At 41.3% G+C, this 14,338-nt stretch overlaps 1 protein-coding gene across 3 annotated transcripts in view; it reads left to right on the top strand.

The window, feature by feature from the left end:
- XYLB (xylulokinase) overlaps nucleotides 1-14,338 on the top strand; it is a 138,799-nt gene that overhangs the window by 101,225 nt on the left and 23,236 nt on the right. For all 3 annotated transcript variants that reach the window (XM_026652035.2, XM_026652032.1, XM_026652033.1), the window contains one exon: nucleotides 13,880-13,938. In XM_026652035.2, coding sequence (XP_026507820.1) covers nucleotides 13,880-13,938 — 59 coding nt within the window. The remainder of the gene's footprint in view (nucleotides 1-13,879; nucleotides 13,939-14,338) is intronic.

Here is a 14,338-nt window from a genome sequence, read left to right as displayed (position 1 = left end):
TTGGAGTTCTACCTCTTTACATTCATTTTTCAGCTGTTTCAGCAATTCTCTTTTATTTTGGCATTTGGAATAGCCTGTGAATTGTCCAGCTGTGTTAATCTTTTACTGTGCCAGGTACACTGAAGCTAAATACATTCAGTTCTGGGCACCTCAACATGAGAATGATGTAGCAAAAATGGAAGGAATTCATAGCAGAGTAGCAAAAATGATTAAGAGGCTGAAGAGATTGACACCTGAGAAGAGATTACAAGAACAAATATCTAGAACATGGGTTAATAATGACTAATATTGGAAAAGTGTAACTACCAAGGATTGATAGGAATTATTTAGCATTGTAGAAGGATTTATAACAAGGAGCATACCTCTCAGCCTTCAAACCCGCTAATGCATATGACACACGTCATCAAAATGTATGACAGATGACTGAAATGTAGAACACCTATGTTTTGATGCACTTTGTGCCATAAAATCTAAATTATGGGTTTTTAAGAATCGAACCTGATTTTTAAAGTGGGTTTTTTTTGTTTTATTTTTTGTTTTTTACTGTGTGAATCAAATACATCAGCTCTGCAACCTGTAACAGGTTAATTAGAGTGGAATGAGGTAGGGGCAGCTTGTTATAGATTGCAAAATTTGTTTCAACCAGGAAGCGTGGCAGATTTCTTGTCTTTTTTTTTTTTTTTTAATTTATGGAAATCTTTAAAACTAACATTGCTTAACATGAAGGTCTGTTGATAAACTTAGTGTGAATCTCCAATATTCCTTTGATAGGAAAACTGGATGGGCTCAAAAGGAGGCTGAAACAGTTTTAAATACAACATAAAGGATTTGATTGGACTCGGTGAATGAATGGCAGGGTTCCGAAGAGCCCTAGGTTCTCTTTTTTGTATATTGCCATCAATTACCGGCACTGGACTTAGTCTTACTAGAGTTGAGCCCTTTTGTGACTGTTCTATAGATTGTACAATATGGACCCAAGATATACAAAGTCAGCTTCACTGTCTCCCTTTTCCCCATAAACCTTTGTTTAATTCTGTGTGGTTGAATTTGGTGACATTTATTGCACATTAAAACAAGCAATTTATAACCCTAGTTAAAGCCACGTTATTTCAGGCTTGTTCCATGTATGCTTTCCCACTTAGTTCTGTCTAATGTACCTGAATCCAGACCTGAAATAAACCCTTGTTATGTCAGTCCTGAGCTTCTGTTGAAAAGAGATTGCTAATTGGAGTGGTTTCATAATATGGAAAGATGTTATTAGAGACTATGTCAATATAAGACAAGTTAGATCCAGGGTCATTAAAACTGAAAAGCTGTTGTATTATATCTGTACCAGAGGTGCAGAGGAAGATGTCTTTAAGCCACAGTTATTCATGTCTGGCTGTGCACCAATTTGGTCCCCTGTCTTAACTTAGTATAATTTATGGCAGTTCATTAGAACGCTCTGACTGCCAGTGATTCCAAGGGGCCATTATGGTATTTCAGAGGTCACTGAAGTTCAGGGAAGATCCAGTCATGCCCACTTTCCTTCACTCCCAATATAGCTGCAGAGACAGATGGTGATATAACAGCCACTAAGACAGTTCTGTGCCACCAGAGATCCCCTTATATCTGTCTGTGGACAACTATGCAGCATTTAAGGCCACTCTGCAAAAGTGGAAGGGACCAAAGTGGCCTTAACTCTGGGAAGATTTTGGACCATGGAATTGAGACTTGGAAGGAGGTCACAACAAAGTTGCAATCCTGCTGCTGCTGCAGCTTCTTTTGTTTCTGTTGGGTCAACTTGATCTTGTTAAGCTTTCAGTTAGTCCCTTCTCTTGGTTACAATCAAAACTTTTGGCCCAATCTTCCTCTTGTATTTGCAGATTAAAATACACAGTCCATCAGGATCCTCAAATAAACTATTAAATCTATGGAAACAGCGACCTTTATTACAGGATTACATTGTTCACTACACTACAGTGTATCCTGCATAGCTCTGGTATATCATTTAAAGACAGTTTGCCTGAGTAGTATAAAATATGCATGATGGGTGAACACAGATGAGTTGTGTTAATGTATTGTAATTTACTTGCTAAAAATATTTTTAAATCTTAATAGGCTTACACAGATTTTTCTGATGATCAGATGCCATGTCAATGAGCATGGCAGAAAAACACAGATAGGTAGATAGCACAGGTAGACCATTGGGAATTGCAGTGTTCTTTATCAACACAGCATTCTTTTTCTGAAATCTTTTCATGGTAGATGTCAGAGCTCGGTCTTAATGGATTAATTTCTTAAGACTCTTTAGACTGTCTACTTAAGCTTAATAAAGAAAAATATAAAGCAATTCACCTATCAGTTTTCTTTTGTTTTGCTAGTTAATTATGCATTATGAAAACATACTAATTATATTTACAATAAATTAATAGTGTGTATATGTATTTGTGACATTCTCTGTCTCCTTTTTAAATATGCCATAAATCTTAGATTGTGATTCTGTTTTTCTTCAGGCTATTAGGTTTCTACAGACTGTATTTCATTCCTTAGCACCTACTGTTGCTTGGCAACAGCATCCAATTTACAAGAGCCCAGCCCAGTGAGTGGCTAGCTACCTAAAACTTTCCTGTTAAGATACACTGAGAGCCAGAACAGTTTAATCCTGATGTAGAGCAATTCAAAAAAAAAAAAATCATTCTACCTATTAGTTTGTCTGTGATTATTTTTCAGTTAAATTAAAAACATCATACCCATCAACGGGTCTTAATTTTACCTGTAATGGGATGGAGGGAGTTCCTGGGGACCACAAGAGACCCTTGTTAAAAATTCACTTTCAAAGAGAAGGGGTGTATGTGTGTGTGTAGAACAGTAGTGTCTTGTGGGTCCAACTGAGATCGGAACTCTCCTATACTAGGTGCTGTATGTACACATAAAGGCACAGAGAAGTGAAGTGACTTGCCCATGGTCACATAGCAGGTTAGTGAAGAGTTGAACACTGTGCTATGCTATCAATATATTCCCTACATTCATAGAATATAGAATATCAGGGTTGGAAGGGACCTCAGGAGGTCATCTAGTCCAACCCCTGCTCAAAGCAGGACCAATCTCCAATGAAATCATCCCAGCCAGGGCTTTGTCAAGCCTGACCTTAAAAACCTTTAAGGAAGGAGATTCCACCACCTCCCTAGGTAACCCATTCCAGTGCTTCACCACCCTCCTAGTGAAAAAGTGCTCCAGCCCCCTAATCATTTTTGTTCCCTCCGCTGGCCTCTTTCCTATTTTTCCACATCCTTCTTGTAGTGTGGGGCCCAAAACTTGACACAGTACGCCAGATGAGGCCTCACCAATGTTGAATAGAGGGGAATGATCACGTCCCTCGATCTGCTGGCAATGCCCCTACTTATACAGCCCAAAATGCCGTTAGCCTTCTTGGCAACCAGGGCACACTGTTGATTCATATCCAGCTTCTCGTCCACTGTAACCCCTAGGTCCTTTTCTGCAGAACTGCTGCCTAACCATTCAGTCCCTAGTCTGTAGCAGTGCATGGGATTCTTCCGTCCTAAGTGCAGGACTCTGCACTTGTTCTTGTTGAACCTCATCAGATTTCTTTTGGCCCAATCCTCTAATTTGTCTAGGTCCCTCTGTATCCTATCCCTACCCTCCAGCGTATCTACCACTCCTCCCAGTTTAGTGTCATCCGCAAACTTGCTGAGGGTGCAGTCCACGCCATCCTCCAGATCATTAATGAAGATATTGAACAAAACCGGCCTCAGGACTGACCCTTGGGGCACTCCAGTTGATACCGGCTGCCAACTACACATGGAACCATTGATCACTAGTTGTTGAGCCCGATGAACTAGCCAGCTTTCTATCCACTTTATAGTCCATTCATCCAGCCCATACGTCTTTAACTTGCTGGCAAGAATACTGTGGGAGACCGTATCAAAAGCTTTGCTAAAGTCAAGGAATGACACATCCACTGCTTTCCCCTCATCCACAGAGCCAGTTATCTCATCATAAAAGGCAATTAGGTTAGCCAGGCATGACTTGCCCTTGGTGAATCCATGCTGACTGTTCCTGATCATTTTCCTCTACTCTAAGTGCTTCAGAATTGATTCCTTGGGGACCTGCTCCATGGTTTTTCCAGGGACTGAGGTGAGGCTGACTGGCCTGTAGTTCCCCAGATCCTCCTCCTTCCCTTTTTTAAAGATGGGCACTACATTAGCCTTTTTCCAGTCATCCGGGACCTCCCCCATCACCATGAGTTTTCAAAGGTAATGGCCAATGGCTCTGCAATCACATTGTCCAGAAGCGGAGAATGAATGTTTCCAGCTTAATATGTTTGCTTTCCCAGTGGTGCTGCCTCCATCTTTTATGCTTCATATGTAACTTTTTTGTTTAAATGGGAAAACAAATGAATAGATTCACTTTTTTCCTTAGCCTTGCTTTCTGCAAGCAAATGTTTCTCTTTCAGTCAGTGGCAGTTTGCCTTGCTGAGCTCATCAGGGTTAGGCCCAGGAGGTTATCTTTTTTATATTCTTTCAAATTGCTTATATCAGAAATGTTGAATTAGGAAATTGAGGTTTACAGATAACTATGTAAAATAATTGAGTCCTGTAACATTCTAAGCTTCTCATACTAAAGCCTTGTATTTTGCATCTTGTCCACACATTGGACTGGATCCTGACCACCCCTAATCAAATAAAAATCTCAGCACCTGGATCACACCCTTTTTTGTCTTTTCTTTAGGCCTTGGTATATTGATAAGTATGCCTGTCACAACAACCAAAGACTAGATAGGTAGATAGCACAGGTAGACCATTGGGAATTGCAGTGTTCTTTATCAACACAGCATTCTTTTTCTGAAATCTTTTCATGGTAGATGTCAGAGCTCGGTCTTAATGGATTAATTTCTTAAGAATCTTTAGACTGTATACTTAAGCTTAATAAAGAAAAATATAAAGCCACTGACTTACTGTGTGACATTGGGCAAAGTCCTTTAACTTCTCTACGTTTCACTTTTCCCAATTTTCCTATCTTCATGCAATGCCTTGAAATCCCTTAGGAAGATGCTATATGTATATGTGCCAGTATTATTTTTATTTCTCTTGTGAGTTTCACCGGGCTGAATATGCCTGTATATGGGAAAAATAAAATAGAATTTTTTAAAATAATGTGATGTTGAATGTTATAATGTTTTTTAAAGAAGCAAGTCAGCAGTTTCAAAAACAATAATTAGTTTCTGCAAAAATTTCAAAATTTTGGTCCGGTTTTTATTTTGAAGTATTTGAAACAACGATTTTTCTTTCTTTGTTACATTTTTAAAATTTCACAATATTTTATTGACATTTTCTTCAAAAACAATAATTACATTCTGTCTTACCAAAAACACTAAACAAAAATTGTTGCAAATCATTTAGATATCAACAGTTTTCACTGAAGGTTTTTGATAAGCCAAAAATATCAATAATGGGGGGGGGTGTCACAAAAATATGAAAAGGTATAAAAGGTATGAAATATTAAGTGAAAAAGAAAAATAATTAACATGGACTCAAAAATATTTTTGAAAAAGACCATTTTTTATTTTAAAAACATTTCATTTGAAATATGTCAACCTGCTTTACTTCTGTACTACTGAATTATTCAAGAACCAAAGGTCCTTATAATGTTCTACTAAGTCACTGATAGAATGGATTACTATTGGAAGGGTATTTTCCTTTAATGGTGGAATCCCAGTCAGATCTATCAGTCTCTGCAAATGAAATAGGTCCTCTGATCCAAAAGGAGTAGAAGTTTGCGCTAACTTCAAATTGCAAGAGGTAATAGTCTCACCATTACAAAGGTGTAATCTTCACTCTCACAGTCACCAGCTCTCTATACAGAATGTCAGAGTCACTGGATGGCCGGCTAAGGCAGGAGCAGATGCAGGCTGGAACAGGGGCTGGCTAGAATGGAAACAGTCAAAGGCTAGAGCAGAAGCAGGAGCAGACTGGAACAGAAGCAAGGGTAGTCTGTTGAAACTACTGTCATGGGGATTGTTTCTGGCCAGTTGGTGATCCGGAGTCATCTGGAGAGGCTGCTTCACTTAGGAGCCTATATAGGTGACTTGGGAACACCTGAGTGGGACCTCTGCTGTGAATTAGCTGAAGCCTGCAGGTACTTGATGACTCATTGCACTTAAGCAGGCTCAGAGATAACTCAGGGATGAGTCATCCCATCATACACCCTCAAAAGACACACACCAGGCACTGTGAGGCCTGGTTTGTTGGGGTGTGACCAATGGAATTCCCAAAAGTGCATGTATGAGTGCATGTATTTTGTTGGCTGGCTTTCTGGAGCAGTCAACTGAACCATAGACCTCCCAGTCAGTGAGGTATAGGAGCTTCCCTTGGAGAATCTTGGAGTCCATGATCTGCTTCACCGGGCATTCTTCCTGCCACTGGACCATGACAGGGGGAGGAGGTGGTTTCATCCATCCAGAAAAGGAGTTGCACTTTTTCAGTAGGGAAAAATGGAACACTGGATGAGCCTTTGTCATCTTGGGTAGCTGGAATTTGAAAGCCACCAGATTAATCTATTGAATGACCTGGAATGGGCTGAGATATTGGTATCCTAACTTCCTTAAGGGATGGGCAAAAGGTGTTTTGTTTTGAGAGCCATGCCTTATCCCAGACCACAATGTGAGGGGTGTCCTGACAACTGAGGTCAATGTATCATTTGTACATTGGAGTCGTGGTGGAGTATGAGTGGATTTTTAATTTTTCATGGTTGTGGTGTGAAGATTAATTTTTCATGGTTGTGGTGCGGGTGCTTAGAGGCTGTCAGAATGAGAGAAACTGGCGGTATGGACAGGTGAAACCAAGGATGGAAACCATAGATGGTGTAAAAAGGACTCTGGTGGATTGATTTGTGGTCAGAATTATTGTATGTAAACTTGGCAAAGTGACGAAGTGGCATCCAATCATTCTGATGGTAACTGATAAAGCAGCAGAGATGATGCTCCAGAATTCGGTTTACTTGTTCTGTCTTCCCATAGGCTGAGGAGGCTCATAGATTAACATTCAAGAGCTTGAACAATTCCTACCAATGATGGGAAATGAACTGCGATTCTTGGTTAGATGTAATATCCAATGGTAAACCCTGGAGCTTGAAGATGTGATTAAAAATAGTTGGGCTGTCACCTCCGCAGTAAAGATTTTCCTGCAGGGCACAAAAAAAGACATCATTATGAGGAGGTCAACGCTAATTATTGTGGCCAAGTGGCCTTGGGAATTGGAGTGATCAATAATAAAGTCCATAGAGAGAGATGACCAGAGTTGGGATAGAGTCATCAGTGAAACCAAAGTGCCCAGGGTTTCTGCTCATGAGGTTTTTGTCAAAGCACATGTGTTGCAGGAGTTGATTTAAGACTTTATAGACTGATGTAGTTTTGACCACCAGAAATGACGAGAGACTAACTTCATCATTTTCCAGTGACTGAAATGGCCAGCCAGGGACGAGTAGTGACATAGCTGGAATAGGGCTAGATGTGGTTGGCCATTGGGGACATAGATCGGATCTTTTAACAGGAGAACCCCGTTCTTGACTGTGAAGTTTAAGTTGGGGGCCGGGTGTGTAGTGGTCAACAACAGTAATACCACAAATGGATGGAGGCAGGAAAGACTTCACAAGAGACAATAAATCATTGTTCACCTATACATTGACAAAAGGCAGGCTTCAAGACTGTGGCAGGCTGTAGGGGTCTATTCCTTTTGTCCAGATATTTGTCCTTGTGAGACAACGCATTAGGCTTGCCATTCCAGGTACAAGGGTGATAGGTGAGGGTAAAACCAAACTGGGAGGAAAAAGGATCAGTTTGTTTGAAGATGATTGAGTACCAGATGGATGTATTGGTCATGGAGGGCTTGGTTTTTCAAGAAGATGATGATGTCATCTAAATAAATCACTACAAACTGGTCCAGAACATCTCTAAAGAAGTCCTTGACAAAGTGCTGGAATGTGGTTGGGGCATTGGAAAGGCTGACGAGCATGACAAGATATTCAGAATGGCCATCCAGGTGTGAAACACTGTCATTCACTCATCGCCTTCTTAAAATCAGACTAGATTGTAAGCACCACAAAGATCAAGCTTGATGAATGTTTTGGTGGAGCTGACCCTCTTCAATAGTTTTGCTGATCAAAGGTAGGGGTTAGCTATTCTTGATGATAATGTTGTTCAGGGCTCAACAGTCTACACAGAGATGGAAGAAGCCATCCCTCTTTTTGACAAGCATATTCAGAGCCCTGGTGGAGGATGTAGGCAAACAGATAAAGTTTTTTGCCAGGTTCTCATGAAGGTATTCCTGTAGGGCCCGGAATTCTGGTTTGACAAGGGATAAATCCATTCAAATGGAATTTTGGTCCTGGGCTGTAGATCACTGGGGCAGACACAGGACTGATGTGGGGGTAGGATGTCAGCATTTCTTTTGTCAAACACATTGGCAAAATCTCAGTATTTTGCAGGGATTGGTAAATTGTTACCTTCTTGAATTTGCTGGACACAGAAGACAGTGGCCTTCCCCACACTGTTTCTTGTTTCCTTGGTGCCTGACTTGACTAAACATCATTGCTGGCAGTAGCCCGACTCACATTGTACCTCTTGAATCTTCCAGAAGATATTTGGATCAGGGACCAAGAGCCAGGGGATGCCAAGTATTATATGGAAGTGGAGTGAATTGATCAAGTTAAATTACAGGGTTTCTTGATGGTTTTGGATGTCAAACCAAAGGGGCATAGATTCATGGGTAACAGGACCTGAGAACAGTATCAATCAATTCCACCAGGTCTGGGGTGAGCTTTCTTTGTACCAGAAGTTGGTTACCCTTATCAAATCCAGCATTCATAAAATTACTGGAGACTTTAGAATCCACAAATGCAAATTGAGAGCAGTTCACCTCATGTGTAGACGGGACACAGAGACGGAGCAAGACTTGCAGGTGGGGATGACAACAGACCACAGCTGTTAAAGTTGGCTTGGGGCTCCCAATCTGGTGATTGTCACGCTGTGACCCTTCTAAAGGGGCTTTATGTGGTTGTTACCCTGATCTGCCGCAGGTCTGGATTTGAGGGAGCATTTGGTGGCAAGACAGCCTTGCCCACCACAGTATAGGTAAAGGCCGTTCTGTCGCTGATACTCCTTCTGCCAGTCCGTGAGATGTCTTTGCATCACATTGATCTTCACAGGCTGTCACCCTGGGACTGGCTGTGGTAGTGGCTGGAATGGGACCAGACTAGACTGGGGTAGAACGTATACCTTTTTTTCCCGTTGGCACTATTTGAACAGTTGGTTCTCAATCTGTATGCATAGTTCAGTGTCTGAGTTCAGCACCGTGGGGGCCTGAGGGGGGGTCTACCCAGGCCAACTCATTTTTATGTCATCTGTTAGACCCTGACGGAAATGATAGATCTGTGCCTCCTCATTTATTCCATGTCAGTGAGCAAACGTTGAATATAGATGGCATATGCCAAGATGGACCAACGGCCTTGTTTACGAAACTGCAGGGCAGCGCTGGTGGTATGAGCACAGTTTGGACCATCGAATATGAGTGAGACGGCATGGAGGAACTTGTCAAAATTGCCAAGGACCTGGCTGGACTGCTCTAGGAGAGGAAAGGTGCAGTCTAGCGCTTCACCAGTCAATAAACTGATAACAAGACCCACTTTGGCCTGATTAGTGGGTTACATCTCAGTGCACATCAGGAAAAATAGATGGCATTGGTTGAGGAACCTGCGGAACTTCTGGTAGTTCCCATCCAACTTCCCTGGCAGCAGGGCCTTCAGGCCTTGTTCTAAAGGTACTGCATCTGGCCACACTGGGGGTACTGGGTTGTCGGGATCTGTGAGCAGAGAGGGTGTTCTCCAGTTGGAGCTGGGCACGTTGGCTCTGGAGGCACTGAATTAACTCCGACATCTCAGTAGCAGACGTGACAGAGATTTCCATCTCAGTTGCTTGACCAAGCATGAAAAGGGCAATCTGCTGAAATGGTCAGAGTTGCCAGGTGAGGCAGAAGCAGATGAAAGCTGGAATAGGGTCTGGCTGGTGTGGGAACAGGCATGGGCTGGAGCAGGAGCAAAGGTAGTCTGTTGAAACTACTGGCAGGGGGAGTGTTCCTGGCCAGTTAGTGATGAGCAGACTGGAGAGACTGTTTCTCTTTGGAGCCTATATACCTGCCTTGGGATCAAAAGAATGGAACCTCACCTGTGGATTGGCTGAACCCTGCGGGTAATTGATGACTCATTGCATTTGAGCAGGCTGTCTCAAAGGTAACTCAGTGATGAGTCATGATGGCCACGAGACCCTGAGCCAACACAGAAGAATTGTCTTCTGTATGGACACTGAAGTCACTTAATACAAATCTGGAGAATGCACAAAACAAGCAATTTGTAGCCCAATGTTTACCTTGGCCAATTAAAATATACAGCAAGATATTCCTATATTATTACAGTGATCCAAAGCTGAATGCTTGCATAACAAAAGCATGTAAAAGGACAAAGGGCTGGAGTGTGCATGGGTAGAAGTAGTTGAAAGAAGCAATTTACCCAAGAAGTGATTGTAATTTTCATTTGGACTCCTATTATTTGCCCTTATCACCTTTATGTTCTACATTGTTCTTCCCTGACCTTGGTATAGTGGCACTGTATGATGCATTCCCCACGTGGCTGGAGGCAGAAGCCAGTCTCATTCTTTGAATTGGTCACTGTCGTGCGGCAAAGTGAGGTAAATGTATTTCTGTTTTTCACTTCTGTCTGTTTTGCAGGATGACTTGGAAATGCGGTGCTTTCATCTTGGATGTGATGCTTTTTTGAGAATATCATGCCCACAACAAGGTGTAGCAAAAGAGAAATTCAACTAATAGGCAAACCATAAAGAGTTCAGATTTGTTTCCAGGCACAGTGGTTTATTGGTTATTTTTCACTTGTTTCTGCATTACATTGTTTTGATAATCTTGGCAGGGATCTGTCACTCTATGTAGGTATAATTGAAACTTGTTTCCCCTGAGGAATCACTCTGCCATTTGGTTGATTTGTTTACTGACATTGACAGAGATCTTAATGGCTTTTAAAACACAATTTGTGCATCACTGAATATGCACCAAAAAGGAAAATAAGATTAATGTATTGATAAAGTGAGGTTCTCTTTGCAGTGCTTTGGCGGTGTCATAAAGTCTCTACCTGAGCAAGTCACTGTAGGTTCAGAAATTGTATGAGAACCCTATGCAATCTACATCTTCACTTTGTTGTTGTTTTTTATGTTCAGGGCTTTGACTACAGATTCTCTAAAAGGTAGAATATAAAGAGTTGTTTGTAGCCTCCAGAGCTGTTTGACCACCTTTTCCATTGTGTTTTGTCTTCAGCTCAAGCCAAACTGAGGCTGATATAATATAGATGTAATCAGTGAAATATCTCTTTGGGAGGGGTCTTCAGCGTTATAGCATTTAACAGTACCAAATACTATAGTAGTTACTATTGATTATTACAAAACATCTACTTCCATAAATTCATGCTGCGCATTACAAACATGGGCCCTACTTCAGCAATGGTATTTAAATATTTGTCTAGCTTTAAGTATATGAATAGTCTTTTTGAAGTCAATGGGACTACCCACAACATCTGGGCAGGAAATGGTTTTCCTATCCATTGAAAATTTTTAAGGTTTCAAAAATGTTCCCATTCTGCATTGGGATGAAACTAAGACCTTCTGAAATTTTATGTGAAAAAACTTTGAGCATGCCCAGAATAACCCCATGGTCAGGTCACTCACCTGGAATTGAGTCCCTGCTCTGCCTGCTGAGGGCAAGGGACTTAAATCTGGGTCTCCCACATTCCAGGTGATTGCCCTGACCATCAGGCTGTCTGAGGTGGGCTAGTCTCTTGTTCTCATTTTGACCAGAAATCCCATCCTAAACCTGAGAGAGCTTCCCAACAATACTTTTGTTGAAACTGACAAAAAACGTTTTGGTTTAGAGAAATTTGCATTTTTCAATGAAAAACTATTTCATTGTGAAATTTGCAACCAGCTCTGCTACTAATATGCTTAAGTACTTTGCTGAATTGGGGTTATGGACATAAACACAGATTTTGTGCTCTGACAAGCATAAAAACAAATGACAAGACACAGGACAGTGAGTGAATTATTAATGAAGAGAAGGAGGCATTTCTTGAAATGTTGATTCAAAGATTAATAGGATGCTATTTTTAATATCCCAAAAGGTATGGGCTCAGTTCTTCAAGAGATTGTCCACATAGATTCTGCTCTTGGTGCACATGAGCATAAGATTGGATTATTTTCAACAGCCGTGTCTATTGGGGGCTATGCCTGTGCTCTCAGTGTCCTCTTGCTCCGCATAGCAGTGCGCATAAAGAACAGGGCAGCCATAATCTTCACTCAGTTCCTTCTTCTCTCCCATGGCTGCAAGGTAGTGCTCTGTAGCTCTTAACCACATTCTACAGCAAGTGAAATGAGACTTCACATGTTCGATGTTGTGAGAGCATTATCCTTTTACTTGAATAGGACCAATCCATTCAGGTGTACACCTGGACTCTTCTCTATATTTGCTGAAAGGGGTAAGGGACAGCCTGTGTCTTCCCAGAGACGAAGTGGGTCTTGGACTGTGTCAGGAGTTGCTCTGGTTTGGCTAAGAAAGAGCCACCTGGACAGATTAGAATTCATTCCACCAGAGTTCAGGTGACTGGCCTCCAGTCTGCTTGGGTAGCATCACCACAGCAGAGATATGTAGATCAACAATGTGAAGTTTTATCCAGACCTTTACTGCTCATTATTATTCAGACCTTTACTACTCATTATTCTTTGGTACAAGCTTTCAGAGCAGTTGCTAGTTCAGTTAGGTATCCTACAGTCACTCTTGAAATGGGCCTCTGCTCACCAGCCTCCTAGCACTGGGTTAACAGCTTGTTAGTCACCAAGAGTAGAAAGTCTGTGGACAATCACTCGAAGAAGAAAGAGAACAATTGTTTGCCTTGCAGTAACTGTGATTCTTCCAGATGGGTTGTCCACACAGATTCTGAATCCTGCCTTTCATCCCCACTGATCAGTGTCCTGCTCATGGGGGATTCTTATTAGCAAAGGACCTGAGTGCAGATTATGGCTGTCCTGCCCTTTATGCTCTCATCTGTGGGAAGCGAGAGGGAACTCAGTGCAGGCGTGGCCTCCACGGGCACTGCTGTGTTGCATGCATGGGGCATGTGTGCACCAAAAGTGAAATATGTGTGGAGAGTCACAGTTATTGCAAGGTAAGTAACCATTCTGTCCTGTGCTGGGTAAAGGTTCAGAAAGACTATTTTATCAGCATGTGTTAGTACCTCCCTAATTATTATTCTTTGAAACACATTCTTATCATTCAGGCAGATGGAGTTTGCCACGATTTCACTGATTAGTGATTGTGAACATCACAAAGAGATGTGTTTTGAGAATTTTGCTGATTTTGTAAGTTGTTTGTCAGTTTGCACATACATAACTGAGATCCAAACTGAGGCTGACCTCAAATCAAAACTATAGCATAATATCGTCTTCCCTTTGTTACTGTATCCCTCTTCAGTAGAGCTTACTGATTTTGGTACCACAATGATATTAGAGTTACATTATTTATATTGCCTTTTTTATCCATGGATTGTAACATGCTTTATAACAGTGGCTAAGCAGCGCTATCCTCAGTTTTACTGCTGGCAAAATTGAGGCCGAGGTAGGTTATGGATTTGTCCAGAATCACACAGTAAGCCATTGGTAAAGTCAGTGATAGAAACCATGTCATCTTATTCCTACTTGCGTGCTCTAATTGCCAAATTAAATAGCATATATCTTGATGATACTTATTTAACTGACCTTTCTATTGCCTTGTAGTGCCAAGAACAAGGATTTTGGCCACTGGTGGAGCATCATATAATAAAGAAATCTTACAGGTAAGTGTAGACTGCTGTGTTTGTTAAGAAAATTACATTGCACTGTATATTAACAGCTTTGGCAGAGTTCTATATTGGTGTACTGAGTCTGCTGCCTCTATAGCTGCACATAAGATTGAGAGTATTTGAGATTTTAAGAGCTATTTTTCAAATTTTGAGATATTGTGTGGAGCGTGTTAACAAAATTATAATAATTTCTCCCCATGTTTTACAGGTTAATCCAATGCTAATTTCAAATTGAGTTCTCTGAAGAGTATTTGCAATTGACTAGTTTTGTGAAAGTATCTGAAATGCTGATGACCTCCAAGTCTCATAACTTAAGTCACATCAGAGGGTCCTGTGGCACCTTTAAAACTAACAGATGTATTGGAGCATAAGCTTTCGTGGGTGAATGCCCACT

This window comes from Terrapene carolina, unplaced genomic scaffold, assembly GCF_002925995.2.
Source record: "Terrapene carolina triunguis isolate 2854851 unplaced genomic scaffold, T_m_triunguis-2.0 Scaffold111, whole genome shotgun sequence".
Taxonomy (NCBI): domain Eukaryota; kingdom Metazoa; phylum Chordata; order Testudines; family Emydidae; genus Terrapene; species Terrapene triunguis.
Note: the sequence above shows the minus strand (reverse complement) of the source record. Positions and strands in the feature narration are given on the sequence as shown.